Genomic DNA, 19,514 nt, shown 5'->3' with positions numbered 1-19,514 from the left:
GCAAAATTAATTGGAGCGAGGCCCTAATCTGTCTGCTGGAAATGTCACCCCTTTATTGTGAGACCAACGTCGACATGTAGGCCACACAAGAATGAAAGAAAATTAAGAGAAATGCAAAATTACATGAAGGAACAAAAAAGAAAAGGTGCGTGAAGACTGTGACCTTTGCGGCAAACGTTCCATACTTGTCCGCTTTACTTTTAAACGAAACGTTCAACATGTTAATTGCTGACATTTGTGCCTGCGACTTGCTGATTAAAGTTCTGCGCCGAACACTAGTTCTAATTATTTAACACATGAATACGAATATACGAATGTGATAACGCTCGTCTCATTCAGCCCTTGAAAAAGATTACAAGTCAATTCTATAATATTGATTGAATGTAAAACTCCTTTTATGGAATATGCCCTAAAGAACAACATTTGGATCTGGAATATATAGTAATATGCGGTTGACTGTTCAATTTCCAGAAGCAAACCTAAAATGTGAACAATATCTTAAGTAGAACGATATTTTAAGTGTATCGTTCCATTCTGGATTAGAGCCCAAAACCAAGAGTCTAGACTTGACCATTTCACCTGGAATACAGTCCATAGGAGACAATTCTATTCTGGAGTAAATCCTAATCTAGGTCAGTCCATAGTAGAATATTCTATTCTGGAGTAAATCATAATCTGGTTTAGACCAAAGCAGATAATTCCATTCAAGAAGAAGCACAAAATGGACAGCAAAGTTCTTGAATGCAGACAGCTATTCTGGAATCTCCGCAAAAATTGATCATTCTAGTCCGACACACACCTTAAACAATCGGTTTGTTCTGGAATAAAATCCAGAATTGGACAATTTGATTCTAGAATCTTAAAACAGACAACATTTAGTCTGGAATACTGCTAAATGTTTCACAGCTGATCCAGATCTCAATCTGGACCAATCTGACGCACCGTTCTGGAACATAACCCAATGCAGACCATTTGATTCTAGAAGAAGCCCAAAACGGACCACTCCATTCTCGAATGCAAACACCCAGTCTTGAATCATTTCCAAAGTGGACCATTCCAGTCCGACACACACCTTGAACAATTGCTCTGTTCTGGAATAAAAGCCAGAATTGGACAATTTGATTCTAGAACCTTAATATGGACAATTTTAGTCTGGAATACTGCTAGGCCATTAATAGCTGATCCAGATCTCAATCTGGACCATTCTGACGCACCGTTCTGGAACATAACACAATGTTAATTTTAGAAGAAGCACAAAATGGACGACTCCTTTCACGAATGCAAACACCTGTCTTGAATCTTGCCAAAGTGGACCATTCCAATCTGGCACATGTCTTTAATCATCACACTGTTCTGGAAAAAAGCCTGAAATGGACGAATTCAAGACCAGAATCTTTCTTGAAATGGACAACTTTGGTTTGGAATACAGGGACACTTCTCATCTAGAATTCTATCTAGTTCATTCAGGAAAATGCAGACTATTCCATTCTAGAAGAAGCACAAATTGCAAACACCTCGTCTTGAATCACTACCAAAGTGGACCATTCCATTCTTGCACATGCACTGAACAATCATTCTGTTCTTGAATATACAGTAAACTCAAGTAGTGTAATTTCAATCTGGACTACAGTCCCGAGCTGACCTTTCTGTCCTGAAATGGAAAAGCTGCATTATATTTGTTTAATAATAAAGGGCGGCCAAAAGGGGATGCCTGACTATCGAATGTTTTATCTCTGGACCCATAAAAGCGACCCATTCATCCAAAAATGTACTATTATCTGCTCACATGTGGAAGCCTGCTTTGGACAGTTTCAGCACCCCCCCCCCTTTTTTTTTTACGATCTTTCCCGTCTTGCCGCGACTGGCGCAAGGTCAGGATCAAGCTGATGCGGACCATGAATTAGTTTTATGTTTCCTGACACCAAATCCATCTGAGATCATTGACGCCGCCTTCCCACAATCCTCCGCCACAACAAGTCGCTCTCCTCGCCGCTGTCACTCATCTACAAGTCTGCCTTTAAATCATCCAAGTGTGTCACTTTATCATCTGCTAGCTGTGTCTTTTTTTTTTTAATTTATATGTATGAAATTGGAATGAAGGCAAAACAGCAGCAGATTGAAAACAAAGTTTTTTTCCCCCCCGTTGCATTTTATTCAAGAGTGCAGTCCACCACAGTAGCTTTGAATGAAAAATTATATATTAAGAGACACTTTTTTTTAAATACACCACGATTCAACTTCGCCATTTTCTTAAGGCATACAAGATGGATGGACGATGACATTTGGCGTTCGAGAAGCGATAAATCCCGTGCAAGAAGGACGCCAGGGAAGACAATGTAGCTTGAAAAAGTTGGGTCAGGATTCTGGAAAAATAAAGACAAAAGTCATATTTTTTCATTTTCGTTTTGTTTTGAGAGACAAAGGATTTTTTGACTGGACATTTTTTGTCCCTTATTGTCTTTTATTTTATCCTAGCATGCCATGTTTGTCCTGTTTTATCCCCTATGGTATAATCTACTTCATTACTCCCCATTGTGTCCCTTTATGTCCAAAAATGTCCCTTATCGTGTCTAATCATGTCCTATAATGTCTCAAGGATAAACCAGATTCCATTTCATCGTGCTCGTTATTGTTAAACCCGTGTGCAGTATTTTGTCCGATCCTTCGATCCTTTAAATCAAAGACATTTTACATAAAAGGGAAAACATTGAAAGAAGACACCAGGGAGCTGAAATTTCACCCTAGGTGGTGAAAACATGTCCAAATTCAACATTGCACGACCGCTTAGTTATCACACGACCAGGCGTATGCAATCCCTTGTCTAAAACATAATTTGGAACGATGTGGAAGAAAATGACCCAAAAATGATCAAAATACTGCACAAGGGTTAATTATGTCCCACTTATCGAGATTTTGTCCCTTAGCCTCTTAATGACTCTTTTTATCCTATTCGGTCTTATTAACTAGAAAAGCAAATAGTGAGTGCTAATAGTGTGTTTACTCATTTCAAAAGATTGTGGACAGAGTTGAAAATAGGTGCAAAATTGGGGGAGATGACTATAATCAAAAGAAAAAGGACTCATGATTTTCAGCATAAAAAGAAACAAACAAACAAAAAAAATCATCATTTTAGTAATGAATAGATACAAAATGAACGACAGAAGGAGACAGAACCGGAACCCTGCCAGCTCACCTACACCATACCAGAAATACCGTGTAAAATGTTTTGCCTTATCTTAAATTTAACAATACCGTTTTTAAACGTAATCTAAACCTGACCAGCTCAATGTTAATAATAATTAAATTCTTGATTATTGAGCGTTCTATTCTAGAATGCATGTAAAACCCAGAACTGGCCAATTCCTTTCACAGCATTGGCATTTCCTCTTGGAAATATTTTATCAACAAGGCCTACTGTGTTTTGTTACATGTTCTGGATCATCCACTTCTGGAATGTAGATCAAGATAACCCTTTTTGTTCTGGAATGCAGGCTAATTTGGATCAAGCTGCTTCCGGGTTCTGATTAGGTTTAAATTTAGGGTTCAGATCTCTGTAACCTCAGAACCTGACAACAATCATTTCTGGAGACCTTTATTGGGCGTAAATGCAGACGAAAATATAACTGTCCCAAACAGGGTGCACAAAATACAGGAAATAAACCATGTGATTTCATCAAGTCTGATGACATTATCGTTTTATAATGTGGCTCTTTGCCCTACATTGCATTTGTTTCTGAGTAACCGTCAATATCATGTTTGCTATTTTGAAGCGGTTCGTTATTATTGATTCGAATAACTGCAAGTCTTGATTTTTTCTTATGTTTTACAGACGATTCGAGAGTTTTATTATCATATGCGTTGTAATACTACACAATGAAATTCTTATTCTGTTCACTTCCCCGAGCAGCACTACATTCCATAATCGAGCAAACAATGAAGTAGGCAAGAAGAAAAAAAGATAAAACAGTAATCGAGCAATTAGGACAGTAATAGTGAACCACTAATGAATGAATAGACGCGGAAAGTGGCTTTCTTTTTCCTGGGGAGCTATGGACTCATCTTTATTAATTTCTACCCTCCCAGTGTTTTTCTTTGATATTAAAAGAAAAACAAACATTCAAAGTCCAAAATTGGGTCAAATTGACACTTGTGGGGGTAGATTTAATGATCAGGGAGCAACTCACAAATTTTGTCTGTCAATTTTTTGTTTGTTTGCAGGGTCAAAAACCAAAGTTGACCTACCAAACTGATTGATTCAAGACTTGTATGTAGAAGGTAGTCTCTACCAAATGGAAACTTACACACAAAGAAGCGAAGACACAGTCCGCATGCGGCGACAACGCTTGAGATCTGGAGCGCCCGGCCGCACTCGGGGCTCATTAGGCAGTTTCGCGTCTTCAAGCAGCATGCGGGGCATTTGCTGCCTCCGTTCCGGTCGCGGTCTTGGTCCCGGTTGTGCCTGCTCTCGGTCTGGACCTTCTGAGCCTGACTTTGGTAGGCTTCCGGTTGACTCTGATAGACCTGAGGCTGAGCCTGGTACGTCTGAGGCTGAGCTTGGTACATCTGAGGCTGAGCTTGGTACATCTGAGGTTGAGCCGCATACGCCTGAGGCTGGGCCACGTACATTTGAGGCTGGGCCACGTACATTTGAGGCTGGGCCATGTACATCTGGGGCTGAGCGTAGTACATGGGAGGCTGTGCATCGTACTCAGGGGGTGGGACGGCCAATTCCTCCTCTTCGCTGTGATTGACAGCCATGGTAGGATTACAAAAGCTCGCAAGGAGAGGATGGATAAAAAGCCTGGAGATAAAACGAAAAAATTGAGTTTGAAACAGTGTTAGATGTTTCTTGAATCCCGCCGACCCCAGAAAAAAAAATCTCATTAATTACTGCTGACCGAATTCCCTAATGTCAACTGGAGTGGACTTTTCTTTTTGGTCTATATCTTTTGACAAATTAGAGACATACTACTAAGTCCTAGTGTCCTCAAAAGAGGACATTCTTTCCATTGACCTCTCAAATTCAAATGTGATGCAATGAATTTTGCTCTCTTGCGGAGACAAATCGGACGCAATGGTGGACACAAATGAATAGGCTGGAGGCTATTGCAGGAATTCTTTGAATATCTCAGCCTTTTTTTTTTTTTTCAACGAAGAAAAACTTCTTGGAATTTTACAACTTCAGGTTCAAATCTCCACTACCCAACCCCCTAAATACTGATTTAGGAATAGCAGTTTTGAAAAAAGAATAACAAATTAATTTAACACATTACTGACACTGCTAATGCGAATTTGAAAACTTTCTGAAGTCATGTTGACATTTTTCTGTTTTGCGTTCTGTTGTATTGTTTTTATTTCATTTTAAATGCTTTTGAAAGCAATTTGTTACAGCGGTAGCTGTTAAAAAATTGTATTACATTGCACTTATTGTAAGATAATTAAAATGGAAAACTTTCTTGCAGCACTTCTCCAATCACAACCTTGAAATTTTTTACTAAGAAACAATAATTTTCTCTTGGGAGTGGGACACTTCCTCAGAGCACCACAACTTAGTTCTCAGGAGACTTATTTTCTCAAAACACAGGATTCTTTCTCCTTATGAATACTATTTTACTTATTGTTAAATCACAACTTTATTTAAAAAAAATATTTCACAACACAACCGCTAAGAGAGTTTAAAAAAATATATAGCCCTTCAAATCTAGTTTTAAAAAAACCTTATGTAGATTATCACTTTATTGTCAGAATATAATAAAAAAAAATTGTTTCATCACAGCACTCCAAACTTATCCTCCAAATATAACAAAAAAAATCTTTTTCACACCCTTGCTTGACGGTGCATCCGTGTGTTTGTTGTTGTTTTGTTTTAGAATTATTCACACGGGCGTGTATGCACAATCACGCCACCACCTATCTTAAAATAACCCCGTTACCTGAAAATCAACCTTGCGGGTATTTTCCACCTCTTGAGTGCAAATCATGAACATTTTAGGGTCCTTTATGAACACATTAGCGAGTGAAGTCACATTGATTCTTCCACACTGATGAACATTTCCTCACCGCTCCCCCGGCAGACGCCATCGGATATTCGGCGATAACCCCGATTTGGAAATAATATCATCACATATGCCAGGGGAGGGGGCGGGGAGGGGTCCCGTATTTGTTCCAGCCGAGGGTAAATTCGATTGTCGGCATCCGCGGGGGGCACGGCGGCATTTTAAGTGCACCTCCTCCCCGCTTTGGAAAGTTGGCGGCTTTTCAATCATAAGTAATGAAATTCCATCAGGCTCCCTGGGAGGAAGCGAGGCAAAAGGCCCCATTAGGAGAAGGAAGGGAAAAGGAAGTCGTGCTCTTACCCTTTGCGTTCTGTCGCTTTCGATCTCTTCTCGTAAGGCTCTCAACACCTTGGACCGACTGGTCACGTTACATCTGGAGCAGAGCGGGTGTGTCAGCAAGTCGGACAGGTTTGCAAAGTGAGAAGCAGGTGAGTGTCTTAAAGGCGCAGCGTAATTAGTTGGCGCAAGACGCAACATGCAATACAGTCCCCGCGATTCGTTTGTTTTGATTTGACGCCCTGCGAAATAGCAAGGGCGGGATGTGGATTTCAACCCTGGGCCTTTATTTATATTTATTCTCATAATATGCCGCCTGAGAATACACATTATATCACTCTCATATAAGCTAATCAAGCAAACACTTAATTTTCAGAGAATGCAGCTCATTTAAGTAATAAAGGCATTTTTTTTAAAAGTCCACAAACGTATTTCTGTATATTTTTATTATTTTGGCTAAAAATGGCTGGTTTTATAATAATTGAGAATCAAAGGAATCAATTACTTCGGAAATTAAGTACTCAAGTAAGCAAGTACTTTGGGTAAATACACGCTAATATCAGTTGAGTTGAAATGCACCCAATTTTACCAAATTACCCATATTACTAAATTATGGGTTGGAACAAACTATCTGGGTTTGTAAGGAACAAAAACCCACCAAAAAACACCCACAAAACCCCTAATTTTGCACAGGACAAACAAAAAATGTTGGGTCAAAATGGCATAATTGTCATATATATATATATACAGCTACATATATGTATTTGGGGGGGGGCGGTGCTAAAAATGCAATAATAGCAAAAATATCTACGCTGTATATTTATATATTACAGTAATTATAGTTATATTTATTGTATCAAAATTAGAGTATTATGACTTTGAAGAATTTTGCATTATGGGAGTCCAGGCTAAGCCAATTCGTGAGTTGCCGTTGAAATGATTTGTACAATTTTTTTACATCAGGTTTTCAATATGTCCAAAATCGACCATATTTCCAAATTTGAATGTCAATGAGCCCGACATGGGCTAAATCTGACACCTGTAGGGTGTACCTCTACCTCTAAGCATGCTATGAAAATCTGCTTTGTAAAAATGTGTTCCTATTAGGTCATATTTTCTCTTAAAATCAAGCCTTCTTATTCCGATTGCTGTGGAAAAGGAACTCCGATGGGCTGAAAACTAGGAGTGTCTATAAATTGTGCTCTGTCATTAGCATAAGTCCAGCAGGTAATTCATTATCTGAAAACACAGTCACACTTACGCACACATAGCTGGAAATGCAATCAAGCCTAAATAAATAAATAAATAAACCGATTATAATTAGAGTTTGATTGGTCGGCACCTTTAATTTGGAGATGTAAAAAAAAAAAAAAAAAAAATCATGGGGAAAAACAGAAAGAGAAATCAGTTAAGAAAACCCTAAACAGCATCGCCAACAGAGCAGCTCTTGTTTATTCTAAATAATCCATAAATATTTAAATCGTAGTTTAATGGAATTAAACAAAGAATGTATCCTGAGGAGCAACCGCAGGGGGCAATTTTATACCACATAGTTTTGCCGCTATAGAAGATGGCACACAATATGTATGTTTGCCGGGTTGGTTTTAAATTGAAAGCTTCCCTGCTGGTGACGGCAACATTTTTATCGATATTGTTTTAAAGACAAGCGGGGTCCTACTGCGTTATTAATTTGCCATTTCCCTCATATAAAAGTTTCAAAAACAATCCTCCAAAGCAATTTCTGACCCTACATGACACGTTGTGATGAAAATCACAGCATGTGGTTTCCATATTTGATGGCTGTAACCAGAAAATGCAGCAGAGCTGACAGCAACAGCAGGATTATATTTGATATGTTTTTTTTTAATATATTTTATTCGTATTTTAAGAGTAAAGGATGTGTCAGAAATGTTCTAGTATTGATGTCACAAAATATTGACAGTATATTTCAAATCCAAAGTTTTGGAGGTGTCATTCTCATGCGTCAAAGCTAAAAAAAATGGAATATTTTATTGAAAGAAAAGACTCTTGCGAGTAATATGAGTTATTACATTCTTAACGTGACCATTTTTTGGTGACTAATCAAACGTGATAATGCTTTAATTTTGACAGCCCTAATTTAAAGTCTTTCTACTTCCTATCTGTTTCCGGTCCGAATTTAGGGTTTCACGAGTGACAGTAAATCCGGAACCAGGACTGGATTCTCGCATCACTTACAGAATTTTATTGGGTCTTGCTTCCTTTAAATATAAAAAAAAAAAGTTCTTGTTTGTGCTTAGTGATGTATTTTGAAGCAACTCTAACTGGCAGACGCATGGCATGTGGTATTGGAAAGCAGGCTCGTTTGTCGTGTGGTGCTGCGTTCACTGCACACATAAAAAAAAAAAAACAACAACAAAAAAACATTCAAGCGACAGGTGCGCCATCAAGCAGAATAATTTATCGTCTTTCGCCTACTTTGTCTTTGTATGTGTGTGTGTGTGTGTGTGTGTGTGTGTGTGTGTGAGTGTGTGTCTTTGTGGCGCGGGTGTTTGCATGTGTGTGTGCGCGTGCAGAAAGAGTGCATCCTGAGTATAGCCAGATCCGACAAGAGATGGACCGCCTGTCGCGTTTGTGCCAGATAAGGGAAGATGTTGTCTACATGGGCAACAGTGAAACGCCAGCGATAACGACAACCAAAAAGAAAAAAGAAAAAAAAAAAACGGGAGATAACGCATAATGTCACATGAACTGCGATTACGACGAATGCACTTTCGTCACTAAATGCGCATTTCAATTCGATTTTGATGATTACTGTGATACAGACGCACTCTTACTCCTATTGTGCAAAATGGCAATTTTCATGAACGTCAGGCAAGCATAAATCACTGTTTTTTACTTGCAGGAGCAGTCAGAAGTTTGGAAACACCCTCGAATTCTGTCTTTAGCGCTCTTATGTTGTGGGTAAATGCTATAAAAAAAAGTTGTATTTCTGGCACTTTTTTTTTAGTTTTATACTAACCTGTAACCTGTATAAAAGCTGTAAAAAAGTAGTAAACGGTTGCTAAAACTTGATTAATGTTGCATTTTTTCTTTATTGATGTCAAACGGGATATAGTTTTATATAGTTTTTTATATTTAAACAACCTTTATAGATAATTAGTCTAAGTGGCGAGTCACTAGTTTTCTCTTTTTTCCATTTTAGACTAATCTGTAACCTGTTTTTAATGCTGTAAAAAGTAAAAAAAAAAAAACTGTTGTTAAAAGTTGATTTATATTGTTTTTATTTTCCTTTGGTTAATGTTTTTTTTTTTATAGATGTTTATAGTTGGTGCGGAAAGTGAGGTGGGGGGCGGGGGCAGGTTTCTCTTTCCTGGGAGGGGCTTCGCAAAACATAATTGGGAAGCACTAAACTAACCCATTTCAAATTTAAAGTAAATGTTGAAATGATTTTTTTAAGCAAGTTATAGTCAGAAAAAAAGAAAAACTGCTTTCGTGTGGTTTCTTAGGAGGTAAAAAAAAAAAATCACAAGATCTGCTCTGTAGTATAATTGCACACATCCGTGTTGGTTGAATCAGTACACCACTTTTTTTTTTAATATACACACATTCAATTACATTTATGGTATGCAAAGCTGGCGTCTGCTGTGCTGTGTCAGCTTAATTGAAAATCATCTTCTCAGATTATTGCTTTTTCTTTGTCTGTCACGCTGTAATGCATTTTTGTCAGAGAGCTTCGGATGTTTTAATAAACAGGAATCTCATATTATATGTTGCATTCCCTTATGTCACTTAATTGACTTGCACATTTTCCACCTTTTGGGACTTTTCTGGGGACATTTTTTTCTATTGTTGTTGTTCCGTCTATTTCTGTCTCAGCAAAACACTGCACTGCAAAACGTCAATTAAAAAAAAGGCTTATTATACTAAGAAATATTCTTATTTTTTGTTTGAAAATATCTTTTGTAGCAAATAAATCTGAAGAAAAGAATGCTTCTTTCAAGTTATTAAACCTAGCATTTTCTCATCAAAATTTCTCTGCTAAAAACATTTATTTTTATGACATAAGATGAAAGAGATGATTTTGGGTTTGTTTCGTTTTGTTGCAAAAATTTAGATAGATATATTTTCTGAAATATTTATATCTTAAATATTACGTTTTCCTTTTTAGACAAAAAATAAGAATACAGTAGATTTCTTAAGTTTTTTTTTGCTTTCACGATGTTGATTTTTTACAGCGAACCAATGTATAACCAATAATAACGAACCAACCTTTTTTTTCACTATAATTTCCTAAATTAAGAAAAATGGTTGGTTTTAAAATGAAGATAATTCAAAATAGTCTCTACATCTTCTGAGCAAATATATACAATTTGAGCAAAGAAATCACAATAAGAAAATTCTAGAGTTAATATGTTGAAATAAGCATTCTTGAGATTTTTTCTATATGAAATACTCAATTTTTGGCAAAAAAAAATAATGATACGCCTTTTTACTTTGAAATCGACTTTTTACAGTGTGTAAATACATAAAACATTAGTTGGATAACGAATACGTCAGAACCGGAAGTTCTTTCTGAATGACAGAATTTGCGATATTACTGCCCCCTAGCGACTTGGCATGCTTGTACACGAATTTGAAACTGGACTATGCAACCGGTTTCATTTAGACGCGATTAAAATAAAGACTAACATAAACAAACAAACAAACAACGACGTGGGGGAGTCTTTGGGGATTTGAAGATGCCGATTACATGTAGACAAGGCCTTATAAATGGAAGCAGGGACTCAAATACAAAAAAAATAAATAACGAGCCATCATGCACACCTGGACAAAGAAGGAGTTACTGGTTGGAGCAATTAGTTGACGAAAACAGGTGTAAACGAAAGGACATGAACAATGGGCACCGAAAATCACAACACAAAAAAACACATAATTTATCCAAACAAAATCAAGAATCCATAACACGAGGAAATGGTGGCTGTATGCACGGTAAGACATTTCTAAAATAGCATAAGAACAGTTAAAACCGTTTAATATCATTACATTTCACCAACGCAAGAAATAAGCTGCAAAATAACGCTGATGATTCTCAAGCTTTTTTGCCCATTATGAAATGTGAAAACATAATTCCTAATAGTATGAATAATGCTTTTTAGGATGTCACGCATGTGTTGGATTCCTTCCTAATGATCAGAACCTTTGCTGTGTCAACTGTTTCAAGACTACGGGATCAAGTCGCCGCAAACATTTGCAATAAGGTAATGGGTTAGGGGGAATTTTGGTCAGCACATTTCTGGATTTTTCCTGCTCCCTAGCACAGGGAGCTAATTTGAAATAAACTGAATTGTGTGGAGGAAAATCTATCCTCAAGTGGGTCGGACAGGTAAAGGTACATATATATCTTAAAAAACAAAACAAAAAAAAACGGTGTCAATAAAGTGTAAATTATTATTTTTGCTATGTGTACTGGCCTGGTCCAAATTCCTGGCGAATAACGGGGGTCAACTGTAAATATATTGTTATATAAAACAAATAGATACCATAAAATAACTTCCATTTTGGCCCCCTGTATATACCAAAATAGTATTTTCCTTTAAATGAATGAAATAAATGGAAATTTACTTTGGTTTGTTTTCTTCATGTGTTCATAAAATATATTTTGTATTGGAACGTATAGGATGAAATAAAATATATTATACACCATAGAAAATGCCCCAATCTAAATTTGCGTTTGGAAAAACACTTCTTTGCAAGGAGTCAAGTTGCTGGTGCTGTAATGTCTCATTTTGGACACTGCGTGGCACCCACATAATGATGTGCAGTGGACTAAACTAAAATGACAAATTTACTCAAGATTTGACTAAAAATAGTGTTGGCAACACTAATCAAAAATAAGTAAATATATGTTAAATTAACGTATTTTTCCGAATATAAGTCACACCTTTTTACTCATGATTTGAGACCTGCGGCTTTGTATTCTTTTTTTTTTTTTTTTTGCTAGCCGACAGGAGATGATCCTCGGAAAAGCAAAACGTTTGTACCTGTTGAACGTGTCAATTTTTGGAAAAGCTATGAAATAGACCTGAAAAGATGTGAATCAATGGCTGCGCTCAAAGAGTTTTAAAAATATAGTATTAAAAATTCAAAAAATATGTATAAATCGAGTAGGAGTTTGTGACGTGTAAATTTGATATATTGTCCGAAAAATACGGCATAAGTGAAATCGTTGCTCGTAACTGTAAACAATTGTGTATTTATGACCAACCTTAGGAAGCGATTTGCTTGCTTATTTTAGCCTTTAATCATAGATGAAAGTGAAATTTACAAGTGAGGATTCATCACCGCGCTTCAGGGGTAAAGTTTCCGTAATTTACCACCTGACTTCCTGTAAGGCACGCCTGTATAATAACCTCCACGTCAGCATTTGTGCGTATATAGGAAGGCGGGTCAGCGCGTGTAAAAAGGTGAAATATAGCATCAGTGAAGGGTGCGGCATAAACCCAACCACTCCAACCTTTTTTTTTTTTAAATTTGGATTGGCAAGCCATCTGCCAGCAGGGTTATATTTTATCCACAAGTCGTTTTCTGAGTATTCCTGCTCCGCAGTCGAGTGCCTCTCCATCATGCTTGTCCGAAGGGATTTTTATTGAAGAACACTGAGATGGGATTGGATGGCGTGTGGGTGCGTGTGTTTGTGAGTGATTTTATTGCATTGCAGCCGTAGCAGGGGGCCGTGTCGCTAGGTTACAATAAAATATGCTCAGTTGTTTGTTGTCGCAGACTCGCCGTTTGACTCCTGATTTTTTGTATTTCTTGTTTCCTGTATTTTTTATCAACATTTTCGCCCTCCTTGGGTTCACGTTCTCGTCCACTTGTCACATTCTCCAGGATGTCCGCCCACTGCTTTTTTGTATGTGCGTTCACTCAATTGTGTCACAATACCACAAACCGACCTTGACCACATTGGCGAGACGTTTGTCCACCTGTTTTGTCAAACTTATCCCAATTGGTACGTTCTTTTCCAGTTGTCACCAAGCTGTGTCACAAAACAGAACTGCCGTTTCCTGTGTAGTGGTTGTGCAATGTTGAACTTCACCATTTGGGTGAAATTTCAGCTCCCTGGTGTCTTCGTTCAATGCTTATCATTTGTGAGACGCCTTTGATGTAAAGAGGATCGGACAAAATGGAGTTTGACCTTTTTGGACACATTCTCACAGTATTTTAGCCAAGGGATGGCACACTACTGGTAGCGTGATAACTAAGTTCGTTCGAAGTACTAAATACGTTCAAATTATTGGACAAAATGGATGTTGACCATTCTTTGGTCATTTCCCTTTAATTTATTCTCACAATATTTTAGCCGTGTTGAACTTGATGTGGTCATCATTTGGGTGAAAATTCACATTCCTCTTCTTTCAGTGTTTTCCCTTTGATGTGACATACCTTCGATGCAAGATCAAGGGATTGGGCAAAATGTATTTTGATCATTTTTGGGTCATTTTCCTCATTCTTGCAGAATTTTAGCCATGGGATGGCACACTCATCGTAGCATAATAACTAATTGCTTGTGCCGTGTTTAACTTTGACATGCCACCATCTGGGTGAAATTTCAGCTCCCTGGTGTTTTTTTTCTGTGCTTTCCCTTTGTGAAATGCCTTTGTTGGAAAGATCAGATGATTGGACAAAAAGTATTTTGACCATTTTTGGGTCATTTTCTTCTGCAACGTTCTCACACTATTTTAGACAAGGGATGGTACACTCCTGGTAGCGTGATAACTTAGTTGGCCTGCCTGTTGAACTTTGACATGGTGTCCCCAACTGAGTGAAATTTCAGCTCCCTATTGTCTTCTTTCATTGATTTTCCTTTCACGTAAATATCCAAAGATTGGACAAAATACGGGTATTGTAGTCAAAGTTTCCGGAAAAAAAAAGTGATTACTCAACAATGTTGTATTCAACATGCTAGCACATATTTTTAGCCTATCAGCTTTCTAAAAATGCAAGCTCACCCGCGTCGCCCGCTTAATGTTACCCTACTTATCACTCCCCCGCGTTTCTGCTGCTCTCACACCGCCCGTGTGTTTCACCCAACCTGCGTCTCTCACCCAAGCGATCATCCCCTCTCGCCCGCCCACCTGTGTCTCCGGGCTAATATCCAGCCACCTGTGTCACTGTCAACCATGCGGTTGCTGCACGGAGAGCAGAGGTGTAAACAAATTCTGCTATGATACAAAAAGCCAGCCATAATTGTTGCAAAAAAAAAAAAAAAAAAGGTGATGGACCATGACGGTGTACCAAAATGGTCTTTTGTGTCAAAACTGAATTTTTTTTCCAAGGACTGACTGATCTACGACACGCATGAATCCTCAAGGTAAAAAATGTTCCGTCGACAAACTGCGGAGACCATGGGTCGCGCTATTCTCTTCTTCTTTTGAGAATAAATCTTTTGCCCTCGCGCCCTTGGCTGCTGCCGCCTTTTCTCCATCTTGACCGATAAAGAGGCACAATTTATATCCATGGGTGAGCAAAATTAAATAGACCTGGCAAAGAGTGAAGATGAATTGCTAAACACTTACATTTTTGCTCGATTGCTTATTTCCCGAGCTTTTTTTTCCCCCCGTTTTAAAAAGATGTTGGATTGGCAACAATATCAGACATTAATAACAACACATTTTCCTGTGGGTAACACAAAGAGACTGCCGGGTAGTCCTGTACCTGCCACACTATTCCATCACACCTCACTGAAACAAACAGATTTTGTGTGGGTGTCGCACAAAAAGCAGCACATGTTGCTGCAAAAATGTTGAAAGTCAAAATTTCTTTGCCAGCACAACTGACAAGTTTTGTTACAACTTCAGCTTCAGTTTGCCAAACGGTCAGAATTACTTGGTGACACTCTGAAAATGCAGAATTTGACCAATTGGATAAACTCTTTCATCAAACGTGTAATAATTTATGATCACAAGGCAGATGAACAACTGCAATAAGACACTTGTTTGTGATTCTTTCTCTTTACGAATTTACACTTTTATAATTCTTTAAAGGTCAAAAATTGAAACAAAAGACGCAAAAATCGCTAATACGCTACTGTAAAGAAAATACAACCAAAATAACGCGGCTCCTTTGACTGCCGCATAAAATAACACTAGGCTAGGCAAACATGCTAACAGTCGCGAGCTAACACGCTAACCGCTAGATACTAATTAATTTATGATCACCAGATATATTGACTTGCTTTAAGTAATCGTCACAAACATACAAACAACCCCAACAAATTTGTAGAAAATGTCCGCCACTGGAGATGCTTAAGTGTAGATTGTAGATAATTATTGTCACATGTATAGCACGAAACCACACAGTGAAATTCTAACAGAAGACGGCAGCCATGCTGGGCGCCATCATGCTAATCAAGCCATCAGTCTAGGATTTGCCATTGTAAGTAGATTACAATCATTAACGGCATAACGGTCTATTATACAATAATAAAGTTGGATGACATCACACAGAAATCATTTTGCATTACCCCAAACTAAACTAACATGCTCAAAATTTTATATGAAACCAATTAAATATTAATCTGAAAGCCGTGTTTAGACTAGTGCCGCTGCATATTGTAACAAAGATTTTTGGGTTGCCTTCTCTTTTTAATCCTTGTGCAGTATTTTATCGAATCATTTCATCTTTCCATCAAAGGCACTTCACATCAGATGGAAATAATTGAAAGAAGACACTAGAGAGCTGAAATTTCAAATGTCAAAGTTCGTTATTGTATAACCACTTAATTACCGCACTACCCGGCGTGGGCAGGCTAAAATATTGTGAGAATGATGTGGAATAAAATGATCATTTTTTAAGAACCTGTAGAAAAAAAAATAGTACAAATAATATTTTTGAATCTTGGTCATTTAACTTTTCTATAGGCAAAAATTGGAAATCATTTAACATTGAAATTTCCATTTTTGACATGCTTTAAAACCCCTAACTCCGATGTTTTGCCTGAGATTGACTAATAAGATGTGCGGCGAGAGCCTAGCATCAAATTAACGCTTGCGCAACAGTGTTGGAATTGGACATTGCTTTACATTCCCGACACCACATGAGAATACGGCTACAGCCGAGAGGCAAATTAACGTGACGCCGCAAGAACACTTCCTGCACATTGTATACCGAGCAACCCCAAAGGGACTTTTTGATTCGTAAACCTTGAAAGAATTTCTCGCCGCTCTCTCCCAATTTAAGCTTGACCTTTTGCAGGCCGCTTGCGATGAAATAACATCAACTCTGGGAAGGACGCAATTAGTGTCGACGTGTGCACAACATCTGGCTCCGCGGGTCCTGCCCCCCCCCCCCCCCCCCCCCACACACACACACACACACACACACACACTTCCTGACATGGCCACTTGTTTTACTGCTTAATTTACTGAGGCCACACATGAGTATTTATAGAGCTCGCCGAGCAAAAAGGTGCCACATGCAAATTAGGCCCACTCGTAAATAATATAAGATATACGGCTACGTAATTGGAAACAGGTAGAGCGCACTTGCTTGTTATTGATGACTCCGCTTCACGTGCCCTTCTCGCTCAGCGGCGAGTGCCTTCGAGGACACTCCACCGAGCATTTCAACTAATTTATGTCGCGTGACAAAATGCAAGGGGGGGGGGGGGGGGATACGTCAAATAAAAAGGAGGAGCAGCCCCCCTGAAGCGAGAGGTAGCAATAAGGGACGCAGCGTGGCCCTCGGGGCGACGGTAAATTCAGACTGATTTATGGGTGACGGCAACAGTCATTCACGCTCAGAGGAACGGGAAACAATTGTATGTTTATGATCATGAGGCCGCCATGTTTGACATTCTGTAATCTGAGTGGTTGCCGTGCCCGCTTTGGACTTTTTGTCGCCAGTATACGGTGTGACAGCAGCTGCCATGTTAGTGATTCTCAATTATATTTTGCAAGGGCACAAGGTGATGCTGGGGGGGCGTGGCTGACCCCAGGGCAAAGTCTTTGTTTTGTCACGTGACGTTTAGTTAGTTTCAGGCACTTTGATGGACTTTTTTTTTTTTTCAGTTTTAGACTAAGCTGTAACATATAAACAGTTGTTGAAAGTTGATTTATATTGCTTTTGACTTTTGTTGGTTAAAAAGGAGGGGGGGTGGCAAAATATAATTGAAGCACTGCTTCGGATGAATACTTAAAAAATATAAATAAATTAAAAGTAAACAAGTACCCAAGATTGAAGTTCTGGACTCTTTAAAAAAAACAAAACAAAACAAAAGAAACTGAAAAAATATGTTTGGGATTTAATGAGTGAAAATAAAAGTTGTTAAACAGCCCTTTGTAATATCAGCTCGATTTCAATTCTCGTAAATCGTAGTTAAAAGCAACCGTAGCCAAAAGAGCTTCTCGCATTGTATAACCGTACTCCAAAATGGCCTCCTCAACGATTATAATTGCGTTTCGCAACCAAGAATCGTTCTTTCCATTCGCATCGGGCGCAGATGATTTGAAACGATGGAATCAACCGGCTCCCATATGTCTTTGCGCCATCTCTTTACGTTTTTAATCTTGTGTTAAAAACGAGAAAAACACAATTTTCTAATGTAATCGGGAGCGCCATCTGTTTAATGATGTGAGACACTGAAGCACATGGTGCATATGCATGAGATGCGTTTGTGAGAAACGATGGCGTCGCCGGGTCACATGCTTTCGCTAAAAAAATGACAATAGTTTGTTTCACGTCTGCCAGATCATTTCAGTCTGGGCTATGAGGATTTGTCTCTCGTTTTCCACTCGAATGATTTCATCGCTTTTGCCGTTTTGTTTTCATTTGTTTCTCGAGGTTAACTTTGTCCCCGTTTGTTTGTCACGAGGGTTTCGAACAAATGTGACAGCAGCTGCCGTTTTAGTAGGAAGTTTCAAATGTGCAATTAAATATCTTTCTTGTAAGAAATCAGCGGGAAGACTCTCGGAAAATTTCCCGGCTTTTTTGTTCGTTTTATTGCAATTTGTTTACTAGGACTGCAGCTTACGATTAGTTTAGTAATCACATTTGGCAATTATTCAATAAAATCGCATTGAAAACATGTTTTAATTTCTATGCGTTGAAGTCAAAAATACTTCTTTTTTCAATTAACTTAATGAATTGTGATTAATTACCAGACTGGTCAGCAATATATCGGAAAATAACAAAGATTCGACCATTTTACTCCGCAAATAGTTTCAATACAGAGCTAATCAGTTTGCTTTCATGGAGGACTGCTGAAACAGTTGAAGAATTCAGATACATTTTTCAAAGTCATCCAAACGATTAGTTCCCCAGAATAATTATTTTCGATAAATGAATTGATTGTTACACCGCTAATATTTACTTGTAAGCATGTTTTTCTTACTGAGCTGTACATATGAAGTATCCCTCAAACTGAATGTTTTTGTGCAGGTATTTATTTATTTAGGTATTTATTTATGTAGTTTTTTTTATTTTTTTTGCTGTTTTTGGTAAGTGGGAACACTGTTTTGCCTCTTTAGACTGTTGGCTGAAAGCGGCCGCTGTGCTCAGTAAAGGGTTACTTTCAGTACCATGGATGTGAATTCTCATATTTTATAATAGTAATAACAATAATTGATAAAAAAAATTCTAGTCAGATGCGATTTTTTTTTTTTAAAGAAGGCAGCTGACATCCTTGACTTATGCTTACCTAATATAAGCCAATTGAGCACTGTAGTAATAACTGTGATCATTGGATGGCAGTGTTTCCACACATACAACAAGGCTATAACCTCAATGCAATTCAAATTAAGGAATGGAAGTCAATCTTTCATATGATACCGCACATATTTACATAGCACACAATATTCAGTAAGCCTTGAAAGATGAGTGAAAATGCTAAATATACTGGACCTCAAGGTTTCCTTTTCCGACAACTCTTGGCTCTAAAAGTTTGTCAAATGTGCTTTCAAATGCGACTGAACAAGACCGAGAATTAACAGGCTCTTCATCGCCTGAATGGCATACAATACACACAGTATTCCGAATACACTAATATATGGATAAAGTGAATCATATGGAAAGTGCAGAAGGAGACGAAAGACAAAAAAGTGGTCCATTTAAGAAGTAGTGAGTGATTCTGTTTCTCTTTCCCACATCTCTGTTCTCATTACTTCAACCAGAGGTGGGCAGGGGAAGCTCACAAAGGAGGGG

General features: G+C 38.1%; 1 protein-coding gene across 1 annotated transcript; it reads right to left on the bottom strand.

Moving 5' to 3' along the window:
- Positions 1 to 2,116: 2,116 nt before the first annotated feature.
- LOC148409660 (uncharacterized) lies at positions 2,117 to 6,522 on the bottom strand. Its single transcript, XM_088439192.1, has 3 exons — positions 6,357 to 6,522; positions 4,302 to 4,801; positions 2,117 to 2,363 (listed from the first exon to the last, which is right to left on the bottom strand). Coding segments are annotated over exons 2-3 (459 nt in total). The 5' UTR covers positions 4,759 to 4,801; positions 6,357 to 6,522; the 3' UTR covers positions 2,117 to 2,361.
- Positions 6,523 to 19,514: the final 12,992 nt, after the last annotated feature.

The sequence above is a fragment of the Hippichthys cyanospilos genome, chromosome 17, assembly GCF_059441005.1.
Source record: "Hippichthys cyanospilos isolate Australia breed blue-spotted pipefish chromosome 17, RoL_Hcya_1.0, whole genome shotgun sequence".
Classification (NCBI taxonomy): Eukaryota; Metazoa; Chordata; class Actinopteri; order Syngnathiformes; family Syngnathidae; genus Hippichthys; species Hippichthys cyanospilos.
This window is presented reverse-complemented; position numbering and strand designations above follow the sequence as displayed.